General features: G+C 48.0%; 1 protein-coding gene and 2 long non-coding RNA genes across 4 annotated transcripts in view; 1 reads left to right on the top strand and 2 right to left on the bottom strand.

Moving 5' to 3' along the window:
* Window positions 1-4,699: 4,699 nt before the first annotated feature.
* Window positions 4,700-10,513, bottom strand: LOC121853975. Of its 2 annotated transcripts, none has more exons than XR_006086435.1 (4): window positions 10,424-10,513; window positions 9,135-10,110; window positions 8,334-8,751; window positions 4,700-4,836 (listed from the first exon to the last, which is right to left on the bottom strand). It is a non-coding gene; the product is annotated as an uncharacterized LOC121853975 (long non-coding RNA). The 2 variants fall into 2 exon arrangements; XR_006086434.1 differs by having other exon boundaries at window positions 8,334-8,754.
* Window positions 10,514-11,738: 1,225 nt separating this feature from the next.
* Window positions 11,739-11,999, top strand: LOC121853971. Its single transcript, XR_006086432.1, has 3 exons — window positions 11,739-11,762; window positions 11,794-11,845; window positions 11,948-11,999. It is a non-coding gene; the product is annotated as an uncharacterized LOC121853971 (long non-coding RNA).
* A 527-nt stretch (window positions 12,000-12,526) lies between these two features.
* The window catches only part of LOC121853970 (nephrin-like), a 52,976-nt gene continuing 45,921 nt past the window's right edge, over window positions 12,527-19,581 (bottom strand). The window contains exons 8-13 of the mRNA XM_042348365.1: window positions 18,842-19,019; window positions 16,947-17,017; window positions 16,369-16,516; window positions 14,998-15,158; window positions 13,538-13,673; window positions 12,527-12,828 (exon numbers count right to left, since the gene is read on the bottom strand). Coding sequence (XP_042204299.1) covers window positions 12,527-12,828; window positions 13,538-13,673; window positions 14,998-15,158; window positions 16,369-16,516; window positions 16,947-17,017; window positions 18,842-19,019 — 996 coding nt within the window. The remainder of the gene's footprint in view (window positions 12,829-13,537; window positions 13,674-14,997; window positions 15,159-16,368; window positions 16,517-16,946; window positions 17,018-18,841; window positions 19,020-19,581) is intronic.

Below are 19,581 nucleotides of genomic sequence, written 5' to 3' on the forward strand. Positions count from 1 at the left end.
CGGAGGAGAGGTTGATGGCAAACCATGGTCTTGGTATGGTTGATGGTGACATGGGGTGGCCCAGTTTTGGAGACTGTTCAATAAATCCTGAAGGGCGGTAGTTGGGAGCAGAATTGTTGACGCTGATCCCAATGGTGGAGTCGTCGACATATTTCCCACGAGCAGGGTTTCTTAGGCATCATTGATAAGCATAGAAGCAGAGCGGTCCCATCTTGGAGTTTTGGGGACGCTACAGGTGAGTGACTGAAAGGTGGAGACAGCCTCCGAAGCATAAAGCTTGGCATCGGTCACTGAGGAAGTCAGTAAGCCATGGTATGTGGTGTGTGTGTGTGTGTGTGTGTGTGTGTGTGTGTGTGTGTGTGTGTGTGTGTGTGGTGTGTGTGTGTGTGTGTGTGTGTGTGTGTGTGTGTGGTGTGTGTGTGGTGTGTGTGTGTGTGTGTGTGTGTATGTGTGTGTGTGTGTGTGTGGTGTGTGTGTGTGTGTGTGTGTATGTGGCTACCTGTGTTATGGTCAGCAAAGAGGGTTGGTGAAAGGAAGAAGAAAAGTTTATGTCATTTACCTTGTCCTTCTCCCCTCTCCTTCATCCTTCTCCCCTTCTCCTTCTCTCGCTCTATCTTTATCCCTTCCGTCTAATATATCCCTTACTCTTCTCTCTCCTCATTTCTTCTCTTTCTTCCTTCTCCTACATTATCTCATTTCTCCTATCCTTTGTTAATTCCTCCTCTCCCTTCCTCTTCCTCCCACCTCCCACTCCTGCCACCTCTTCCTCTTTTCATCACTCCTACATCAAAGTCTTCCTTATTTCCCAGTAATCTTGATTTATTTCTTTTCCCTCCTTCCTCTTCAATACTTTCTCTCTTCATAAATTCAAACTCATGCTCTCCTTCCCACCTCTCCCTGGCCCTCACACCTCCCCTGGCATCACACCTCCCTTGGCCTCACACTCTCCCTGGCCTCACACTCTCCTGGCCTCACACTCCCCTGCCTCACACATCTCCCCTGGCCTCACACTCCTCCCTGGTCTCCACACCTCCCGGCCTCACACTCTCCCTGGCCTCCACGCCCCTGGCCTCACACCTATATTAAAGGTGTTGTCTCAAAAGCAAAAATATTTTCGCCGTTGTCTTCCCCAGAGTGAGATGTCTTCATACTAATAAAAATAATTCATTTGACACAAAAACTGAGTAATGAAGACAGAAAGAATCACATACACAGACAAAGAGAGAAAGAGAGAGAGAGAGAGAGAGAGAGAGAGAGAGAGAGAGAGAGAGAGAGAGAGAGAGAGATGCATTATCCACGAGACGATGTGTTTAATAGAGTAAAAGAGAGCCAGTAGCGTCCTCGTGAGATTCAGGAAACTCATTACGGTTCTTAACTCATATTAAAACATAATTAAAAAGTCACTTTATGGTTTAATTCCACGAGGTAGGAGAAGTGCTGGGAGTACAGGTAGGAGAGGTGCTGGGAGTACAGGTAGGAGAGGTGCTGGGAGTACAGGGTGAGAAGTGCTAAAGGTACCTGTACTCCTAGCACCTCTTAACTGTACTCTCAGCACCTCTCCTACCTGTACTCCCAGCACCCTCCTACCTCTACCCCAGCACCTCTCTACCTGTACTCCCCAGGAAAATGCTAAGTGCAACGGCACTCCAGGGCCCTCTGAGAGAAGTTGGCGCGCCCAGGTGAGGCCAGGGCGGTAGAGCCTCCAGAGGCCCTGCCAGTGGCGGTGGCGCCCCCAGAGGCTCTTCCACGGGCGGTGGCGCCCCAGAGGCCTTCCAGGACGTCGGCGTCCAGGAGCCCTGTAAGGGGTGCAGGACGGCCCTGGGCGCCCTGCCAGGGCGGTGGCGCCAACAGGGGCCCGCCCAGGAACACCATGCCAGGGCTCTCCTTAGGGGCAGCTTGAAGTTAGACGGATTGTATGAGTATGGAAACACAGAAGAGGGCAGAGCATTCCACAGTTTGGCTGTGGAGGAAAGAAGGAGGTACTATAACGGGTTATTATAGTGTGACCGACATCCACAGAGAAACTGTGGGCACCGCGGGCAAGACGAGTGTTAAGAGCCCCCAGCCTTGCTGGCGGTACACAGGATGCCAAATCCACCGAACATTGCCCCTTAAAGTAACTGTAAAAGAGAGAGAGTGAAACAACATGAAGGGTAATTACCGCCATACATATACTGAAATGTTTTATTCGTATACAAAAATACAATGAATACATTTACAAATACATTTTGGTGAATTGGTAAAGTACACTAATATAGATGCGTCCGGTTGTTGTTGGGCAAATATATCACACTCTTGATGGTTTAATAATAATAATACCTTCGTGTCCTGATTTATTATACTCAGGTGTATTCCGTTATTATAATACGTGGCACGTGTTGACACAAACCAATCTAAACTGTGTATTCAAAATGTTCCTGACGATGTACAGTATTGTCATCCTAACTTTATTATTATGCACAGTGACCTTAGCCATACATGATAATTAAAATTACCTATTTACAAAAATGCTATTGGTTAGACATAGTATTGAAAACTGTATGTATGTACAATGGTTTCTATACATAGTAAAGTATTCTAACCTGTTTATATATACACACACACTGTTCCTGGCCATACACACTCCACTGAAGAGCTGGGGAGCCAGAGGAGTGAGGTCTCACAGCCTTTCACACACCCCTTACACCTACCACAGTCCCTAGGTTCTAGTACATTCCTTGTCCTCACCACAACACAACCCTTATCCCCACCACATATAACTCTGGTCCTCATCATGGCCCTGGTCCTCACCATGGCCCTGGTCCTCACCATGGCCCTGGTCCTCACCATGGCCCTGGTCCTCACCATGGCCCTGGTCCTCACCATGGCCCTGGTCCTCACCATGGCCCTGGTCCTCACCATGGCCCTGGTCCTCACCATGTCTTGTCTCTCACCATGCCCTGGTCCTCACCATGGCCCTGGTCTCACCATGGCCCCATCTCACCATGGCCCTGGTCCTCACCATGGCCCTGGTCCTCACCATGGCCCTGGTCCTCACCATGGCCCTGGTCCTCACCATGGTCTTGTCCTCACCATGGCCCTGGTCCTCAACAGGCCCTGGCCTCACTCATGGCCCTGGTCCTCACCATGGCCCTGGCACTCATCCCACGCTTGTATAACAAATGAGGGAGGCGATTCACCTTATCTTACTTGTATAACAAGCAGTGATACTCTCAAACGGTACTTACACCTTGTTCCTCGCAGGTCAACCTTGTTTAATCATCCCCTAATACAAACATTACTACAGACATCATCTTATAAAAATATAACAATGTTGATTAATATATATATATATATATATGTGTCAGACTCTGCTTAAGAGACAGTAACAACAACACGTCCAGCTGGTGGAGGTGTTGTAATATTGGTATGGCACTGGTGATGGATGTGAAGGTGAGATGGTGATTTGGAGATGATGGTGAGGATGTAATTAATAAACATTGTAGTATAATTATGTTTCAGTCTTATACAGATCCTTTATGAACCAGACACAGAGAACAATATGACTCAGATTCACTTTACAATATTTTCACCAATGACAATAAGAAAACTTTAGGAGTAACACACCCAGAGAACTAAGACTCGGAAATGGAAAACAAATCTTGGAACTGTATCTGTAGTTTAATAATAATTATTTGTGTGGCATTACCATATTAATTATATAACATTACAAAGAATTACAGTTGTATACAGAAATTACATAATAAATAAATAAACACACACAAACAATAATATTTTTAATTTAACGGAAAACAAATATTATCTTACACTGACTGCATCACTTGCTGTGGCTATCAATCAGCTGTGTGGGTGATGCTGCAGGTGTGGGTGATGTGCAGTGGATGCCAGGTGTGTGGGTGATGCTGCAGGTGGGTGATGCACCAGGTGATGTTGCAGGTGGGTATGTGGGCGGTGTTGGGTGATGTAGTGTTTGTGATGCACCAGGTGTGGGTTGGATGAAACAGCTGCAGATGTGGGCGCCACTGCAGGTGCACCAGGGCTATGCACCAGGTGTGGGTGATGCACCAGGTGTGGGTGCACCAGGTGTGTATGCCAGGTGTGTATGCTCAGGTTTGGGTACCAGGTGTGGTGCACACCAGGTGTGGGTGCCCTGAGGTGTGTGCTATGCCAGGTTTTGGGTGATGCACCAGGTGTGGGTGATGCACCAGGTGTGGGTTATCAACCAGGTGTGGGCTATGCACCAGGTGTGTGCTATGCACCAGGTGGGTGATGCACAGGTGTGGGTGATGCACAGGTGTGGGTGATGCACCAGGTGTGGGTATGCACCAGGTGGTGGGTTATCAACCAGGCGTGGGCACTGCACATATGGGCTATGCACCAGGTGTGGGCTATGCCAGGCCATGGGCAATGCAGCAGGTGTGGTGGGCAGTGCAGCAGGCGTGGACGAATGCAGCAGATGTGGGCGATGCAGCAGGCGTGGACGATGCAGCAGGTGGGCGATGCTAGGGTGGGCAATGAAGCAGGTGTGGGGATTGCAGCAGCGTGGGCTGGTGTGGGCAGGTGTGGGTAGTACAATTAGGACTTCCTCGGGAACCAGCTGTGTTGTTCATGAGTTGTAACCGTTGGTGATCGACTGTTTACTGTGTTGTTCTGAGGTCAGACCGTTTGGTAACACTGTGTTGTTCTGAGGTCAGACCGTTGGTAACACTGTTGTTGTTTGAAGTCAGACCGTTAGTAACACTGTGTTGTTGAGTCGGACCGTTGGTAACACTGTGTTGTTGTGAGGTCGGACCGTTGGTAACACTGTGTTGTTCTGAGGTCGGACCGTTGGTAACACTGTAAGACAGAGAAAGACAACCATCTTTAACTGGTAAGGATGTCAGTTGAAGGGGTGTCAGATGAAGGGGTGTCAGATGAAGGGGGTGTCAGTTGAAGGGGTGTCAGATGAAGGGGTGTCAGATGAAGGTGTCAGATGAAGGGGGTGTCAGATTGAAGGGTGTCAGATGAAGGGGTGTCAGATGAAGGGGTGTCAGTGAAGGGGTGTCAGATGAAGGGGTGTCAGATGAAGGGGGTGTCAGATGAAGGGGTGTCAGTTGAAGGGGTGTCAGATGAAGGGGTGTCAGATGAAGGGGTGTCAGTTGAAGGGTGTCAGATGAAGGGGTGTCAGATGAAGGGGTGTCAGATGAAGGGGGTGTCAGATGAAGGGGTGTCAGATGAAGGGGTGTCAGATGAAGGGGGTGTCAGTTGAAGGGGTGTCAGATGAAGGGGGTGTCAGATGAAGGGGTGTCAGATGAAGGGTGTCAGCAGATGAAGGGGTGTCAGATGAAGAAGTGTCAGATGAAGGGTGTCAGATGAAGGGTGTCAGGTGAAGGGGGTGTCAGTTGAAGGGGTGTCAGATGAAGGGGTGTCAGTTGAGAGGGTGTCAGATGAAGGGGTGTCAGATGAAGGTGTCAGATGAGGTGTCAGATGAAGGTGTCAGCTGAAGGTGTCCAGATGAAGGGGTGTCAGCTGAAGGGGTGTCAGATGAAGGGGTGTCAGATGAAGAGTTGTCAGATGAAGGGGGTGTCAGATGAAGGGGTGTCAGATGAAGGGGTGTCAGATGAAGGGTGTCAGTTGAAGGGGGTGTCAGTTGAAGGGGTGTCAGATGAAGGGGGTGTCAGATGAAGGGGGTGTCAGCTGAAGGGGTGGTCAGATGAAGGGGTGTCAGTTGAAGGGGTGTCCAGATGAAGGGAATGTCAGATGAAAGGGGTGTCAGATGAAGGGGGTGTCAGATGAAGGTGTCAGATGAAGGGGTGTCAGATGAAGGGGTGTCAGATGAAGGGGGTGTCAGATGAAGGGGGTGTCAGATGGAAGGGTGTCAGATGAAGAATTGGCAGATGAGGGTGTCAGATGAAGGGGGTGTCAGATGAGGGTGTCAGTTGAAGGGGAGTGTCAGATGAAGGGGTGTCAGTTGAAGGGGGTGTCAGATGAAGGAGTGTGTCAGTTGAAGGGGGTGTCAGATGAAGGGGGTGTCAGATGAAGGGTGTCAGATGAAGGGGTGTTCAGATGAAGGGGGTGTCAGATGAAGGGGTGTCAGATGAAGGGGTGTCAGATGAAAGTGTCAGATGAAGGGGGTGTCAGATGAAGTGTCAGTTGAAGGGTGTGTCAAGTGAGGGTGTCAGATGGGGGAAGGTGTCAGATGAAGGTAATATATGAGATTTAAAGTTGACATACACGAGTGAGTTACTTTAATACAATAACAACTGTTGTGTTTCCATTAGTTGACTGTATTCCCCGGGTTGTAGAGGATCAACTGTTACAAACATCTTGGAAACATTGTGTTGTTACGAGGACTCACATGATCAAGTGTTTCTGCTCAGGTGGCTTCTCATTCAAAGACGCATTTTACATCAGTTCCTTCTTTTTTGGCGGCCAGTATGAAGATCAGACAGCCATAATAAAGCCACTGGGAACAAGAGAAGCTCATACTACAGTAAACCATAAAACAACTGTATATGTATCCTGTGTTCTTGTGTCTTTGTTGATAGGTTTCCATTGATGATATTCCCTCATTTCCTCTTCTCAGTTGTCAAAACAACTTTACACTCTCTAAATAAAGTGTTATTACTCATTTATTCTACTGCACGATATGAAAAAGTTGATGAGTTGTCAATGGAAAAGAGATCTTTAAAATATCAAATCATCAGTAAACCTCCTGTTCGTGTGAGCATCTGTGTCAGTGGTGGTACTAAGGGCTACCTGACCTAACTAGCCCTTAATGGCCTCTTTTCCACCATAGTCTCTGAGTGGAGGCCAATCTATGAGTGTATAGTGAATCAGGTGACCTTGTCTGACTAAGTTCTTGAACACTTTACTATTAAATGGATCACGGCACATGTTCTCTTAGGCGTCGCCCCACTGTGTGAGGGACACGTTTAATTGTAAATATCTGTGTGTTTACTATATCGTACCTAATAGAAGCTTATATATTGTTTTCATGATACCCAGGAGCATCATGTTCTAGGACTCACTGGCTGTCACACATGGAGGCAGAGCTGCGGCCTATTGCCCAAATATTAGGGAACTGTTTGTTGTGTCTGGAAAGTAATAGTAACAACATATGTATACAACTGACCTAAAACGAGTAGTTTCTGCCCAATTTTGTTTGTTCCCGACAGCTGAGAGAAACTGGGTAATTACTGGGTGAATCACGCTCTTGTCATGGGATATTTCTTCTCCGTGATGCACTTCCTGAGGCGTTTTTGCGCATGCACGACCAAGTTTCTACACACCGTTATATTTCTATCACACGCTGGTCATTTATATTGAAGATACCATTATTGCCAGACAATATTCAAGAGATAAAGTATAGTTAAGTATTACCATCAAGGGAGAATGTCCAGTCACTCGTCCAAGACTCAACCAAATGGAATTTTTAAATATGCAAAAAAAATTGAGCTTACGGGTAAGACTTACAATAATTATCATTGACAAAGCCTTTCATATTTAATAACTAATTTATTGACTATATATAATCTAGAGTCTACGGGACACTCGACCGACATCACTCCATTAGACTATTTGAGTGCGTGTTGAAGCCAAGGACCATATGATAATGGCCGTCATCGCTACCACGACTATGGACATGTTGCGGTGAATGTGGCCTGATATCGACTATCGGTTAGACGTGTTGAGAAGCGCTAATGGTGCAAATGTTTAAGCTGGGTTACAAGATGGTGCAATATACATGCTTGTATATCTTCAAGGTTATTCTTTTACTTATAATTATTAAAGGAAAGATAAATTAGAAACATTTTATTACAACTGGTAAGGAATTTTCTGACCTCACTGGAGTAGACAAGTGTTCAGACAAGGAAGTACTTATCGTAGACAACTGTTATGATGCGAACAGACGTCGCCAGATACTGGTTTGTCTGGGATCAGCTCACAAATAGTCACCTCGCACGATAGATGTTGTTGTTACATTAGTATTAACTGGACGAAGGTAATGGCAGGTCAGTTTTAACATTAAATTATAAACCAATTATAACAGTTATTAAGATACACGAAAAATCTCTTTGGGTGTTGAATTTAGGCAGATTAATCTTATCATCGTATTATAGGATGACCCTGCATAAAGGTCATACTATTGATGGGTAGAGGTCAAACTAGCGACACACTAGGACCATTTTGGGTAACACTTGAATCATCCAAAGGTCACACTGGGGTTATACTAGGTCACATTAGGGTCACACTAGGACCATTTTGGGTCACACTTGAATCATCCAAAGGTCACACTGGGGTTATACTAGGTCACATTAGGGTCACACTAATAACAAGACTCTCACACTTACCCTACACGGAGCTTTCTTTCTGTGGAGCAATAAGCGGGACACTGGCCTCTCTGTCGCTCTTATAAGGATCACGCCTGAGTGAATGTCTTCTGACTATATTCGTGGTTGAAGGTGTCCAGTTGACCCTCTGTTGCTGCTGTGGTTGGTGCAGGTGCTGTTGTGAGTGGTGGGTCATGTGTGTGGGGGTGATGTGGTGGTGGTGGGTGATGTGTGTGGGGGTGCTGGTGGATGTGTGTGGGTAAACGGAGCCGGAGGAGGGAGAGGAGTGTTGATGGTGGTGAGAGGGTGGTGGTGGTGGGTGGCTGAGGGCGGCATATACCACCCGCTGCTGTGGTGGGTGGCAGTGGTGAGGCGGCGCGGCTGTGGTGGCATTCGCCAACAGGAGCTCCGCGTACTGCACACTGCTGCTGCCACACACCTGCTAGGAGGACCACACCTCTGTTAAGGTCGCAGTGTTACCTGAGACTTTACCTGTGTTAATAAGGTGACCCCGGGAGGTAACTACCGAGGGAACAACTCTATCTATCTATCCATCTATCTATCTATCTATCTATCTATCTATCTAAAAGTATGAAACAAAATTATTATGTGAATTTATTCTCCCTTCAATTCATGTTAAGTTGAATAATTGTGTTCTGTTATATATCTCTCTCTCTCTCTCTCTCTCTCTCTCTCTCTCTCTCTCTCTCTCTCTCTCTCTCTCCGCTAGTTCCTCCTATTCTATCATTTTCTCTTCCAGTTTTATCTCCTTTAATATATTTCATTGCCTCCTCTCCCCCTCTCTCTCTCTCTGGCTCTCACCTGGTAATTAGCAGTGTGGGTGTACAGGTGGGCGGCCCGAGGGAGGGTGGCGTAACTGGGCGGCATAGAGGCTGAGCTGATGGTGTTCACGCCCTCGATGTGCCAAGAGTCTGTGTCTGTGTGGCATAGTTGACATATTAGTTACTGTGATGGTCGTTAACTACTGTGATGGTTGTTAACTACTGTGATGGTCGTTAACTACTGTGATGGTCGTTAACTACTATGATGGTCGTTAACTACTATGATGGTTGTTAACTACTGTGATGGTCGTTAACTACTGTGATGGTTGTTAACTACTATGATGGTCGTTAACTACTATGATGGTTGTTAACTACTGTGATGGTCGTTAACTACTGTGATGGTTGTTAACTACTATGATGGTCGTTAACTACTGTGATGGTCGTTAACTACTGTGATGGTCGTTAACTACTGTGATGGTCGTTAACTACTATGATGGTCGTTAACTACTATGATGGTTGTTAACTACTGTGATGGTCGTTAACTACTGTGATGGTTGTTAACTACTATGATGGTCGTTAACTACTATGATGGTTGTTAACTACTGTGATGGTCGTTAACTACTGTGATGGTTGTTAACTACTGTGATGGTTGTTGGTCACAGTGTTGTCAGAGACGACGGTACGATAATCATTGGCTTGTCACTTCTGGGGAATGACGTCAGGAGCTCACCTAATTGGTTGGTAGAATTCCTATTTTACCTGCATAGTCTATGACGTCATTGACAGGGTCATCTAAATGAGGGGTCAGGTCAGGAGCTAGTCAGTGTAGGAGGTGACGTCAGGAGCTAGTCAGTGTAGGAGGTGACGTCAGCGACTTGGGTGCTGAGATTTACTTGAAGGAAAAGAACAAATATGTGTACAGCAGAGACCCATGTGAGGTAGACTCACCTGAGAGGTAGACTCACCTGAGAGGTAGACCCACCTGAGAGGTAGACTCACCTGAGAGGTAGACTCACCTGAGAGGTAGACCCGAGAGGTAGACCCACCAGTAGACTCACCTGAGAGGGAGACCACCTGAGAGGTAGACTCACCTGAGAGGTACACTCACCTGAGGTAGACTCCACTAGAGGTAGAGCTCACCTGAGAGGTAGACTCACCTGAGAGTGTACATCACCTGAGGAGGTAGACTCACCTGAGAGGTAGACTCACCTGAGAGGTAGACTCACCTGAGAGGTAGACTCACCTGAGAGGGTAGACACACCTGAGAGGTAGACTCCACCTGAGAGGTAGACTCACCTGAGAGGCACACCACCTGAGAGGTAGACTCACCTGAGAGGTAGACTCACCTGAGAGGTAACTCACCGAGAGGTACACTCACCTGAGAGGCACACTCACCTGAGAGGCACACTCACCTGAGAGGTAGACCACCCGGGAGGCACCACCTGAGAGGCACACCTGAGAGGGGTAGACCCACCTGAGGTAGACTCCACCTGAGAGGTAGACCACCTGAGGTAGACTCACCTGAGAGGGACACTCACCTGAGAGACTACCTGAGAGAGACCACCTGAGAGAGGTAGACTCACCTGAGAGGTGTACACCACCTGAGGGGACACACCTGAGAGGCCCACCTGAGAGGGACTCACCTGAGAGGGGTACATCACCTGAGAGACTCCACCTGAGAGGTAGACTCACCTGAGGCACCCACCTGAGAGGTAACTCACCTGAGAGGTAGACTCCACCTGAGAGTAGACTCACCTGAGGTAGACTCACCTGAGAGGTAGACTCACCTGAGAGGTAGACTCACCTGAGAGGTAGACTCCACCTGAGAGGTAGACTCACCTGAGAGGTAGAGACACACCTGAGAGGTAGACTCCACCTGAGAGGTAGACTCACCTGAGAGGTAGATCACCTGAGAGGTAGACTCACCTGAGAGGTGACCCACCTGAGAGGTAGACTCACCTGAGAGGCACACCCACCTGAGAGGTAGACACACCTGAGAGGTGGAGACCCACCTGAGAGGTAGACTCACCGAGAGGTAGACTACCTGAGAGGGACCCACCTGAGAGGTAGACTCACCTGAGAGGTAGATCACCTGAGGTGACTCACCTGAGAGGGACCACCTGAGAGGGATCACTGAGAGGTAGACCCACCTGAGAGGTAGACTCACCTGAGAGGTAGACTCACCTGAGAGGGTAGACTCACCTGAGAGGTAACTCACCTGAGAGGAGACCACAGGGGACACCTGGAGAGGTAGACTCACCTGAGAGGTAGACTCACCTGAGAGGTAGACTCACCTGAGAGGTAGACTCACCTGGAGAGGTAGACCACTGAGAGGTAGATCACCTGAGAGGGTAGACTCACCTGAGAGGTAGGACTCACCGAGAGGTAGACTCACCTGAGAGGGACCACCTGAGAGGTAGACTCACCTGAGAGGTAGACTCACCTGAGAGGTAGACTCACCTGAGAGGAGACCACCTGAGAGACTCACCTGAGAGGTAGACTCACCTGAGAGGTAGACTCACCTGGAGAGGTAGACTCACCTGAGAGGTAGACCCACCTGAGAGGTAGACTCACCTGGAGAGGTAGACTCACCTGGAGAGGTGTAGACTCACCTGAGAGGTGACTCACCTGAGAGGTGACTCACCTGAGAGGTAGACTCACCTGAGAGGTAGACTCACCTGAGTAGACTCACCTGAGAGGTAGACTCACCTGAGAGGTAGACTCACCTGAGAGGTAGACTCCACCTGAGAGGTAGACCCACCTGAGAGGTAGACTCACCTGAGGAGGTAGACTCACCTGAGGTAGACTCACCTGAGAGGTAGACTCCACCGAGAGGTGGACTCACCTGAGGAGGTAGACTCACCTGAGAGGTAGACTCACCTGAGAGGTAGACTCACCTGAGAGGGATCCACCTGAGAGGTAGACCTCACCCTGAGAGTAGACTCACCTGAGGAGGTGACTCACCTGAGGTACACTCACCTGAGAGGTAGACTCACCTGAGAGGTAGACCCACCTGAGAGTAGACTCACCTGAGAGGCACACTCACCTGGAGAGGCACACTCACCTGAGAGGGACCTGAGAGGTACACTCACCTGAGAGGTAGACTCACCTGAGAGGTAGACTCCACCTGAGAGGTAGACCCACCCTGGAGGTAGAGCTCACCTGAGAGGTAGACCCACCTGAGAGGTAGACCCACCTGAGGTAGACTCACCTGAGAGGTAGACCCACCTGAGAGGTAGACACACCTGAGAGGTAGGACCCACCTGAGAGGTAGACTCACCTGAGAGGTAGACTCACCTGAGAGGTACACTCACCTGAGAGGTAGATCACCTGGAGAGGTAGACTCACCTGAGAGGTAGACTCACCTTGAGAGGTAGACTCACCTGGAGAGGAGACCCACCTGAGAGGTAGACTCACCTGGAGTGGGTATCATCAGGGTTCTTTCGTCACTGGGGGGAGGGGTGAGGGCAGGTCCTGGAGGGTGGTGGCCGACATGGTAGATTGAGTAGCCACACCCACTTCCTCCAGACACCCTCCTGCCTCCCTCACGCCCACACTCCGCCCACACTCGGCCCTCTCCTCCGCCCGTCGCTCGTAGCGCAGCCTCACCACCGCACACACCATCACGACCAACACCATCAGGCCGCCCACGACACCCACCACCAAGGCTATAATGGACTTGATAGTGAAGGGTGGTGATGACTGTCCGTGGGTGGGAGGGGGCTTGATTGCCGCTGTGGGTTGAAACACATTGAGTGACAGGTGAGTGACAGGTGAGTGACAGGTGAGACACAGGTAAGATATAGGTGGTAGGAGCTTGCACAGCAGCAAAGGAACCTGTGTAAACGTTCAACCTGCCCGGAAGTGTATCATAGGACCTAGTGTGTGTGTAATAATAATAATAATAATAAACGGCTTATTAATAGAGTGCCGGTGGCTGAAAATATACAGACTTACATTTGATTTTAGATAATGATATAATATGCACTGAATACATTTACAGGGCTGTACACAGTATAATCAGGAGTTGTTTATTATTTTAACAATAGATGGGATGGTGCTGTTCTTATATCTATCGGTGCGGGCTCTTATGGGCCCGCACCGATGTGAGTGTGTGAGTGTGTGTGTGTGTGTGTGTGTGTGTGTGAATCGATAAATGGATTGTGTTACTGGATAATTAAGAGTTAACGAGTCTGGTGAGTTTTCACTTCTTTCTGAGCTCTTCCTTGACACAGTTACAAAGTTACCTCACTACCTTAAGTGTGTTGGTGTTGTCGGCAGCTGCTACACCCTCAACAAAATACACTCTACAGTAGGTAGCCGGGGAGTCCCTCTATAGGTTTGTGTCCTATTTCTCTCCAGGCCAAATAGGTTATTTATTAAGGAGTGAATTAGTTATATAATATGTCTTTGTGTGAGTCGTTAGCTCAAGTGGAGACTCACCTGTGCGTCTCTCAGCGTCCTTGATGGTGTACACCTGGAGAGACACCATCTCCCCGCGCCCCTTCTCATTGGTGGAGTAAATCACCCCCATAAACGCCAGCCCTGGCGATAGGTCCATCACCGTAAACGTAGGCACCTGCAACAGATACCCATGAACGTCAGTTGCCCACACACCCATATAGTGAGGACTCAGGTGGACACAGTGCACAGGTCCTCCTCCATACATGCTTTTATATGCAGTTAAATAACCTGTACACACACGCGAGTACACCGTAGTAATCACACTGGTACACGGATCTGCACCTTCATGCGTGTATGCCCTTTGACCCCAGGTTGCCACACTGACACACAGACCAACACTTGTAGATATAACAAACACACTCATGTATTTTCCTGCAACCTTACGTACATAAACTGCTACGAACACACACACACACACAAACACACACATACACACACACACACAGACACACACACACACCAGTAATTACATAAATACACAAACTTTGCTCTTAAAATCTTGTTTGTTTCTGACACATAAATATCACAGCTGTTGCGGAAAACATGAACGCGTGGGCCAGTGAGTGCTAACGCCAGCTCAACCACAAGTGAGGGTAAACATTTTGTGGCTGACACGGAGATAAGATTTTCTTTGAGCCTTTAACTTTAAGGCCAGAAGTAAGACGCCTTTTCATGCCTTTGAGAATCGGCATACAGGAAATATAAACCAAAAGCTTAGTGTACTAGCCACTCAGAGAGCTTGTGGTCGATCTTGTGGTGGCAGAGAGAGAGAGTATTAGCGGGGCCTGGTCGATCTAGTGGTGACAGAGAGAGAGTATTAGCGGGGACCGGTCGATCTAGTGGCGACAGAGAGTATTAGTGGGGCCTGGTCGATCTAGTGGTGACAGAGAGAGAGTATTAACGGGGTCTTGGCCACTCAGAGAGCTTACCTTATTGACCACTCTTGGATTGTTTTTGTCAATCAGAGAGCACAGCTTATTGGCCATTCAGAAAGCTCTCTGTCACCTGTTTTTTTAATTCATCTTCACAGACTGGTTAACATAACACAGATATGTCACTCATTTGCCTTAAACCGTTATATTACAGGTGTTAAACCATCGTCCTCAAAAGGTTAAACCATCGCCCTCAAAAGGTTAAGCCATTGCCCTCAGAAGGTTAAACCATCGTCCTCAAAAGGTTAAGCCATTGCCCTCAGAAGGTTAAACCATCGTCCTCAAAAGGTTAAACCATTGTCCTCAAAAGGTTAAACCATCTTCCGTTTAGTGGTTAAAACACCGTCTTCAATCTACAAAACCATCGTTCATGGTCAGTAAACACAAATTGGTCTTAAAGTATACCGGTTTAATTATACTGAAGATTATATTTAGGGTTTTGACTCCAATACACACACACACACACACACACACACACACACACACACACACACACACTCTACCCACCTTGTTAGTAACGTTAGCTAAGAGTCTGTTAGAGCGAGGTTCATACAGTTCCAGGATGAAGGTCTGTGGTAGGCCTCCGTCGAACCCCGACACACACCTGACGTTCACCACGGACACTGATAGGTTATAGGACGAGCAGTTGTGTACCGGATCTGGTCGACCTGTTGGAGGTAGAGGAAGACAGGGAGGGTTAGTGGTCGACCTGTTGGAGGTAGAGGAAGACAGGGAGGGTTAGTGGTCGACCTGGTGGAGGTAGAGGAAGACAGGGAGGGTTAGTGGTCGACCTGTTGGAGGTAGAGGAAGACAGGGAGGGTTAGTGGTCGACCTGGTGGAGGTAGAGGAAGACAGGGAGGGTTAGTGGTCGACCTGTTGGAGGTAGAGGAAGACAGGGAGGGTTAGTGGTCGACCTGGTGGAGGTAGAGGAAGACAGGGAGGGTTAGTGGTCGACCTGTTGGAGGTAGAGGAAGACAGGGAGGGTTAGTGGTCGACCTGGTGGAGGTAGAGGAAGACAGGGAGGGTTAGTAGTCGACCTGGTGGAGGTAAAGGAAGACAGGGAGGGTAGTTGATTTAGTGGTGACAGAACAGGGAACACCAATGGAACACCAATGGAACACTACAGGGAACACTACAGGCAACACTAAAGGGAACACTAAAGGGAACACATAGGGAACACTACAGGGAAAACACAAGGAACACGCAGGGAACACTATTCACCACCAGGGAACACACAAGGAACACTACTCACCAACAGGGAACACCCAGGGAACACTCACTAACAGGGAACACGCAGGGAACACTACTCACCAACAGGGAACACACAGGGAACACTACTCACCAACAGGGAACACACAGGGAACACTCACCAGCAGGGAACACACAAGGAACATTACTCACCGTCAGGGAACACACAGGGAACACACAAGGGACACTATTCACCACTAGGGAACACTACAGGAAACATCCAGGGAACACTCACTAACAGGGAACACACAAGGAATACTACTCACCAGCAGGAAACACATGGAACACTACTCACCAGCAGGAAACACATGGAACACTACTCACCAGCAGGAAACACATGGAACACTACTCACCAGCAGGAAACACACAAGGAACAATACTCACCAGCAGGGAACACACAAGGAACTATACTCACCACTTGGGGAACACACAAGGAACTATACTCACCACTTGGGAACACACAAGGAACACTAGTCACCAGCAGAGAACACACAAGGAACAATACTCACCAGCAGGGAACACACAAGGAACAATACTCACCACTAGGGAACACACAAGGAACAATACTCACCACTAGGGAACACACAAGGAACAATACTCACCACTAGGGAACACACATGGAACACTCACCAGCAGGGAACACATGGAACACACAGGGGTAGCGTTGAGTACCCACAGCGTTTGTTCCCCAGCATAACAACGTCCCATAGTCAAGCTCAGTATTTGGGGTGTAACTCACTGTTGACTTTGACTGAGGACCCGAGACTAGGATGTGAGTCTGGGGATGGAAACAGTAAGACAATTGGTTACTCACGTCACTCACAGGTTCTGTAACTCATAATAGTTCTAATTTATTTGTGCTGTAACTTGTAAATTAATATAATCTATTATGTAACGACTGTAACTTTGGTGAATTTAAACTTATTGTATCGTAAATCTTGACTGGTATTTTTAAGTATCATTAATTATAATAACTTCTAGGCACTGTACGTCACTGTATATCATGTATTACCAATCACTGTAAAATAACACTGAAAATCATATATTGTGACTAAATACAACTCAAGTATCGTAAATTGAGTGTAATTTCCGTGTATTGTAAATCTCTGAAAACACTGAGAGAGAGAGAGAGAGAGAGAGAGAGAGAGAGAGAGAGAGAGAGAGAGAGAGAGAGAGAGAGAGAGAGAGAGAGAGAGGGCGTCACTTACCTGGGGAATATCTACACTTTCACCGCTGTTGTTAAAGGTCCATTTAAACGCCATAGGCTTCGGATGAGCGTCTGTTCATATTTGGCCGCGTTACACACTGGAAGGGTGATTCAAGTGTGGGCCAGGGTGATGTACAGGTGTGGGCCAGGGTGATGTACAGGTGTGGGCCAGGGTGATGTACAGGTGTGGGCCAGGGTGATGGCCAGGTGTAACAGGGTGATGGACAGGTGTGGGCCAGGGTGATGGACACAGGTGTGGGCCAGGGTGATGGACAGGTGGGCCAGGGTGATGCACAGGTGTGTGGGGCCAGGGTGATGTACAGGTGTGGGTCAGGTGATGGACAGGTGAGGGCCAGGGTGATGTACAGGTGAGGCCAGGGTGATGTACAGGTGGGGTCAGGGGTGATGGACAGGTGAGGCCAGGGGTGATGTACCAGGCCAGGTGATGGGTGAGGCCAGGTGATGTACAGGTGAGGGCCAGGGTGATGTACAGGTGAGGCCAGGGGTGATGTACAGGTGAGGCCAGGGTGATGTACAGGTGAGGGCCAGGGTGATGTGACAGGGTGATGTGGGCTGGTGGTGAGGGGCCAGGTGTACATGTGGCCAGCAGGGCCAGGGTGATGGACAGGTGTGGGCCTGGGTGATGGACACAGGTGTGGGCCAGGGTGATGTACAGGTGTGGGCCAGGGTGATGTACAGGTGTGTGGGCCAGGGTGATGTACAGGTGTGGGGCCAGGGTGATGGACAGGTGTGGGCCAGGGTGATGTACAGGTGTGGGCCAGGGTGATGGACAGGTGTGGGCCAGGGTGTTTGCTTCCTTCCTATATTCCTACTAACTTTATTCTCCCTCATTTGTTCATCTCTCCCTTTCCTTATTCCTCCCTACTTTTCCGTATTATTCCCTCTTTATTTTATTCCTCCCTCTCCTCTGTACGTTCCTTCCTTACGTTCTTCCTCCCTTTCTTTCCTAGTTCCTCTTATCCTTCTCTCCTTCTATCATTTCACTTCGTTTTCTTACTGCAGTCTTCCTTCCCTCCTACCTCCCATTCCCTTCTTTACTTCCCTGTTCCTTTCTCTCCTTCCTTCCCTTACTTCTTCCCTCTTCCCTCACCTTTCCATCCCTCTATGTCCCTCATTCTTCGTCTTTCCTTCCTTCCTTCCTTCACATCATTATTTTCTAATTTCCCTCTTTCCTCTCTTCTCCTTCCTTCCTCTCCGTCTCTCTCTCCTACCCTCCCACACTCTCCTCCCTCTCCTCTCATATATAATTCACGCAAGGGAGGGGGACCTTCCCTCTTCCATCCTGATTATTATTATTCCCCTCTCTCTCTCTCTCTCTCCCTTTATCTAATTTCCCCTGTCTCCTTCCCTTATCTAATTTCCCTCCGGATCTTTTCATTATGCATTACTTTATTTCCCATAATCTGCATGTTTTATCCTTCAGTCCCTCTGTCTCCTCATTTATTATCTCCTTCTCTCTCCCCTTTTATCTCCCAGTTCCTGTATTTATTGTCCCTTTGTCTATGTTATATTCATTTATCTCATATTTCCTCAATTCCTATGCTTATAGTTCCTTTGTCTCATTCTTACCGCCTTTATCACATCTCTCTTAGTTCTCTCTCTCTTAAGCTCAGGAGATAAGCTTAAGAGATAACTATTAAAGGTAAGTAATTCTCTCACTTGATGATGACTCATAATTGAACCTCATGAGGCTATTATTTTTGATGGGGTTATATCTACACCTAAAGCTCAAGTATGACCCTCAAGTATGACCCTCATAATATCACTCTTGAGCCTTAGATGGATGTCGTGTTTAAACCTCACACTTGGCTCATAAAAGAATATCATACTCACACTTGACTCATAAAAGAATGCCATACTCACACTTGACTCATAAAAGAATATCATACTCACACTTGACTCTGAGAAGGATAGGGTTAGAGTGTCCGTCACCCTCGATGTTGGAGGCGACGCAGTAGTAGTTTCCCGAGGCTCGTCTTGCCACCCTCTGTAGCACCAAACTCTGGTTACTGATGATGATCCCGGCCGTGACGTTGTGCTGCAGCTCCTTACTCTGTGGTACAATACTAAAGTTAGCTCTCTCACACTGTTTTGTCTTTATCTGTTAGGGAGAAATTGTGCTTCAACTGACCAAGAACAGTCTCAGCCACGTGTACACTTGGTAAAAGACTGTTCGTTATCTTATGCACTTAGAGACAGACAGACAGACAGACAGAGTGGTTTAGAGTCAGACAAACACGTGGTCTTATTGGATGGTTATATGTGAAGGTCTGCCAGACTCCTATAACTTTGATCACTATGTAAACAAAGCTAACACGTCCTTTGTGGAATAGATTCTTCACTTTATAACCAACATTCCCACAATGACAGAGACCCAGTGCATTCACAAAGGAAAGTTCAACGGAAAAATATCGTTGTGGGAGACAGAAGTGCTGAATTTCCTGCCATTTAACCTCTAGTCTAACGTAGCCAGGCTAAAGCTGAGTGGGTGGTGGTGCGTCACAGTCGAGGAATTTTGATTGGCGGATAAGTCAATGGGCGGGTCTTCGGGGATCCCTCGGTTAACATATACTATCCCCGAGAGCTTCCTACCCTAGTGCAGCCAATACACCCAG

The sequence above is a fragment of the Homarus americanus genome, unplaced genomic scaffold, assembly GCF_018991925.1.
Source record: "Homarus americanus isolate GMGI-L3 unplaced genomic scaffold, GMGI_Hamer_2.0 scaffold41710, whole genome shotgun sequence".
NCBI lineage: Eukaryota > Metazoa > Arthropoda > Malacostraca > Decapoda > Nephropidae > Homarus > Homarus americanus.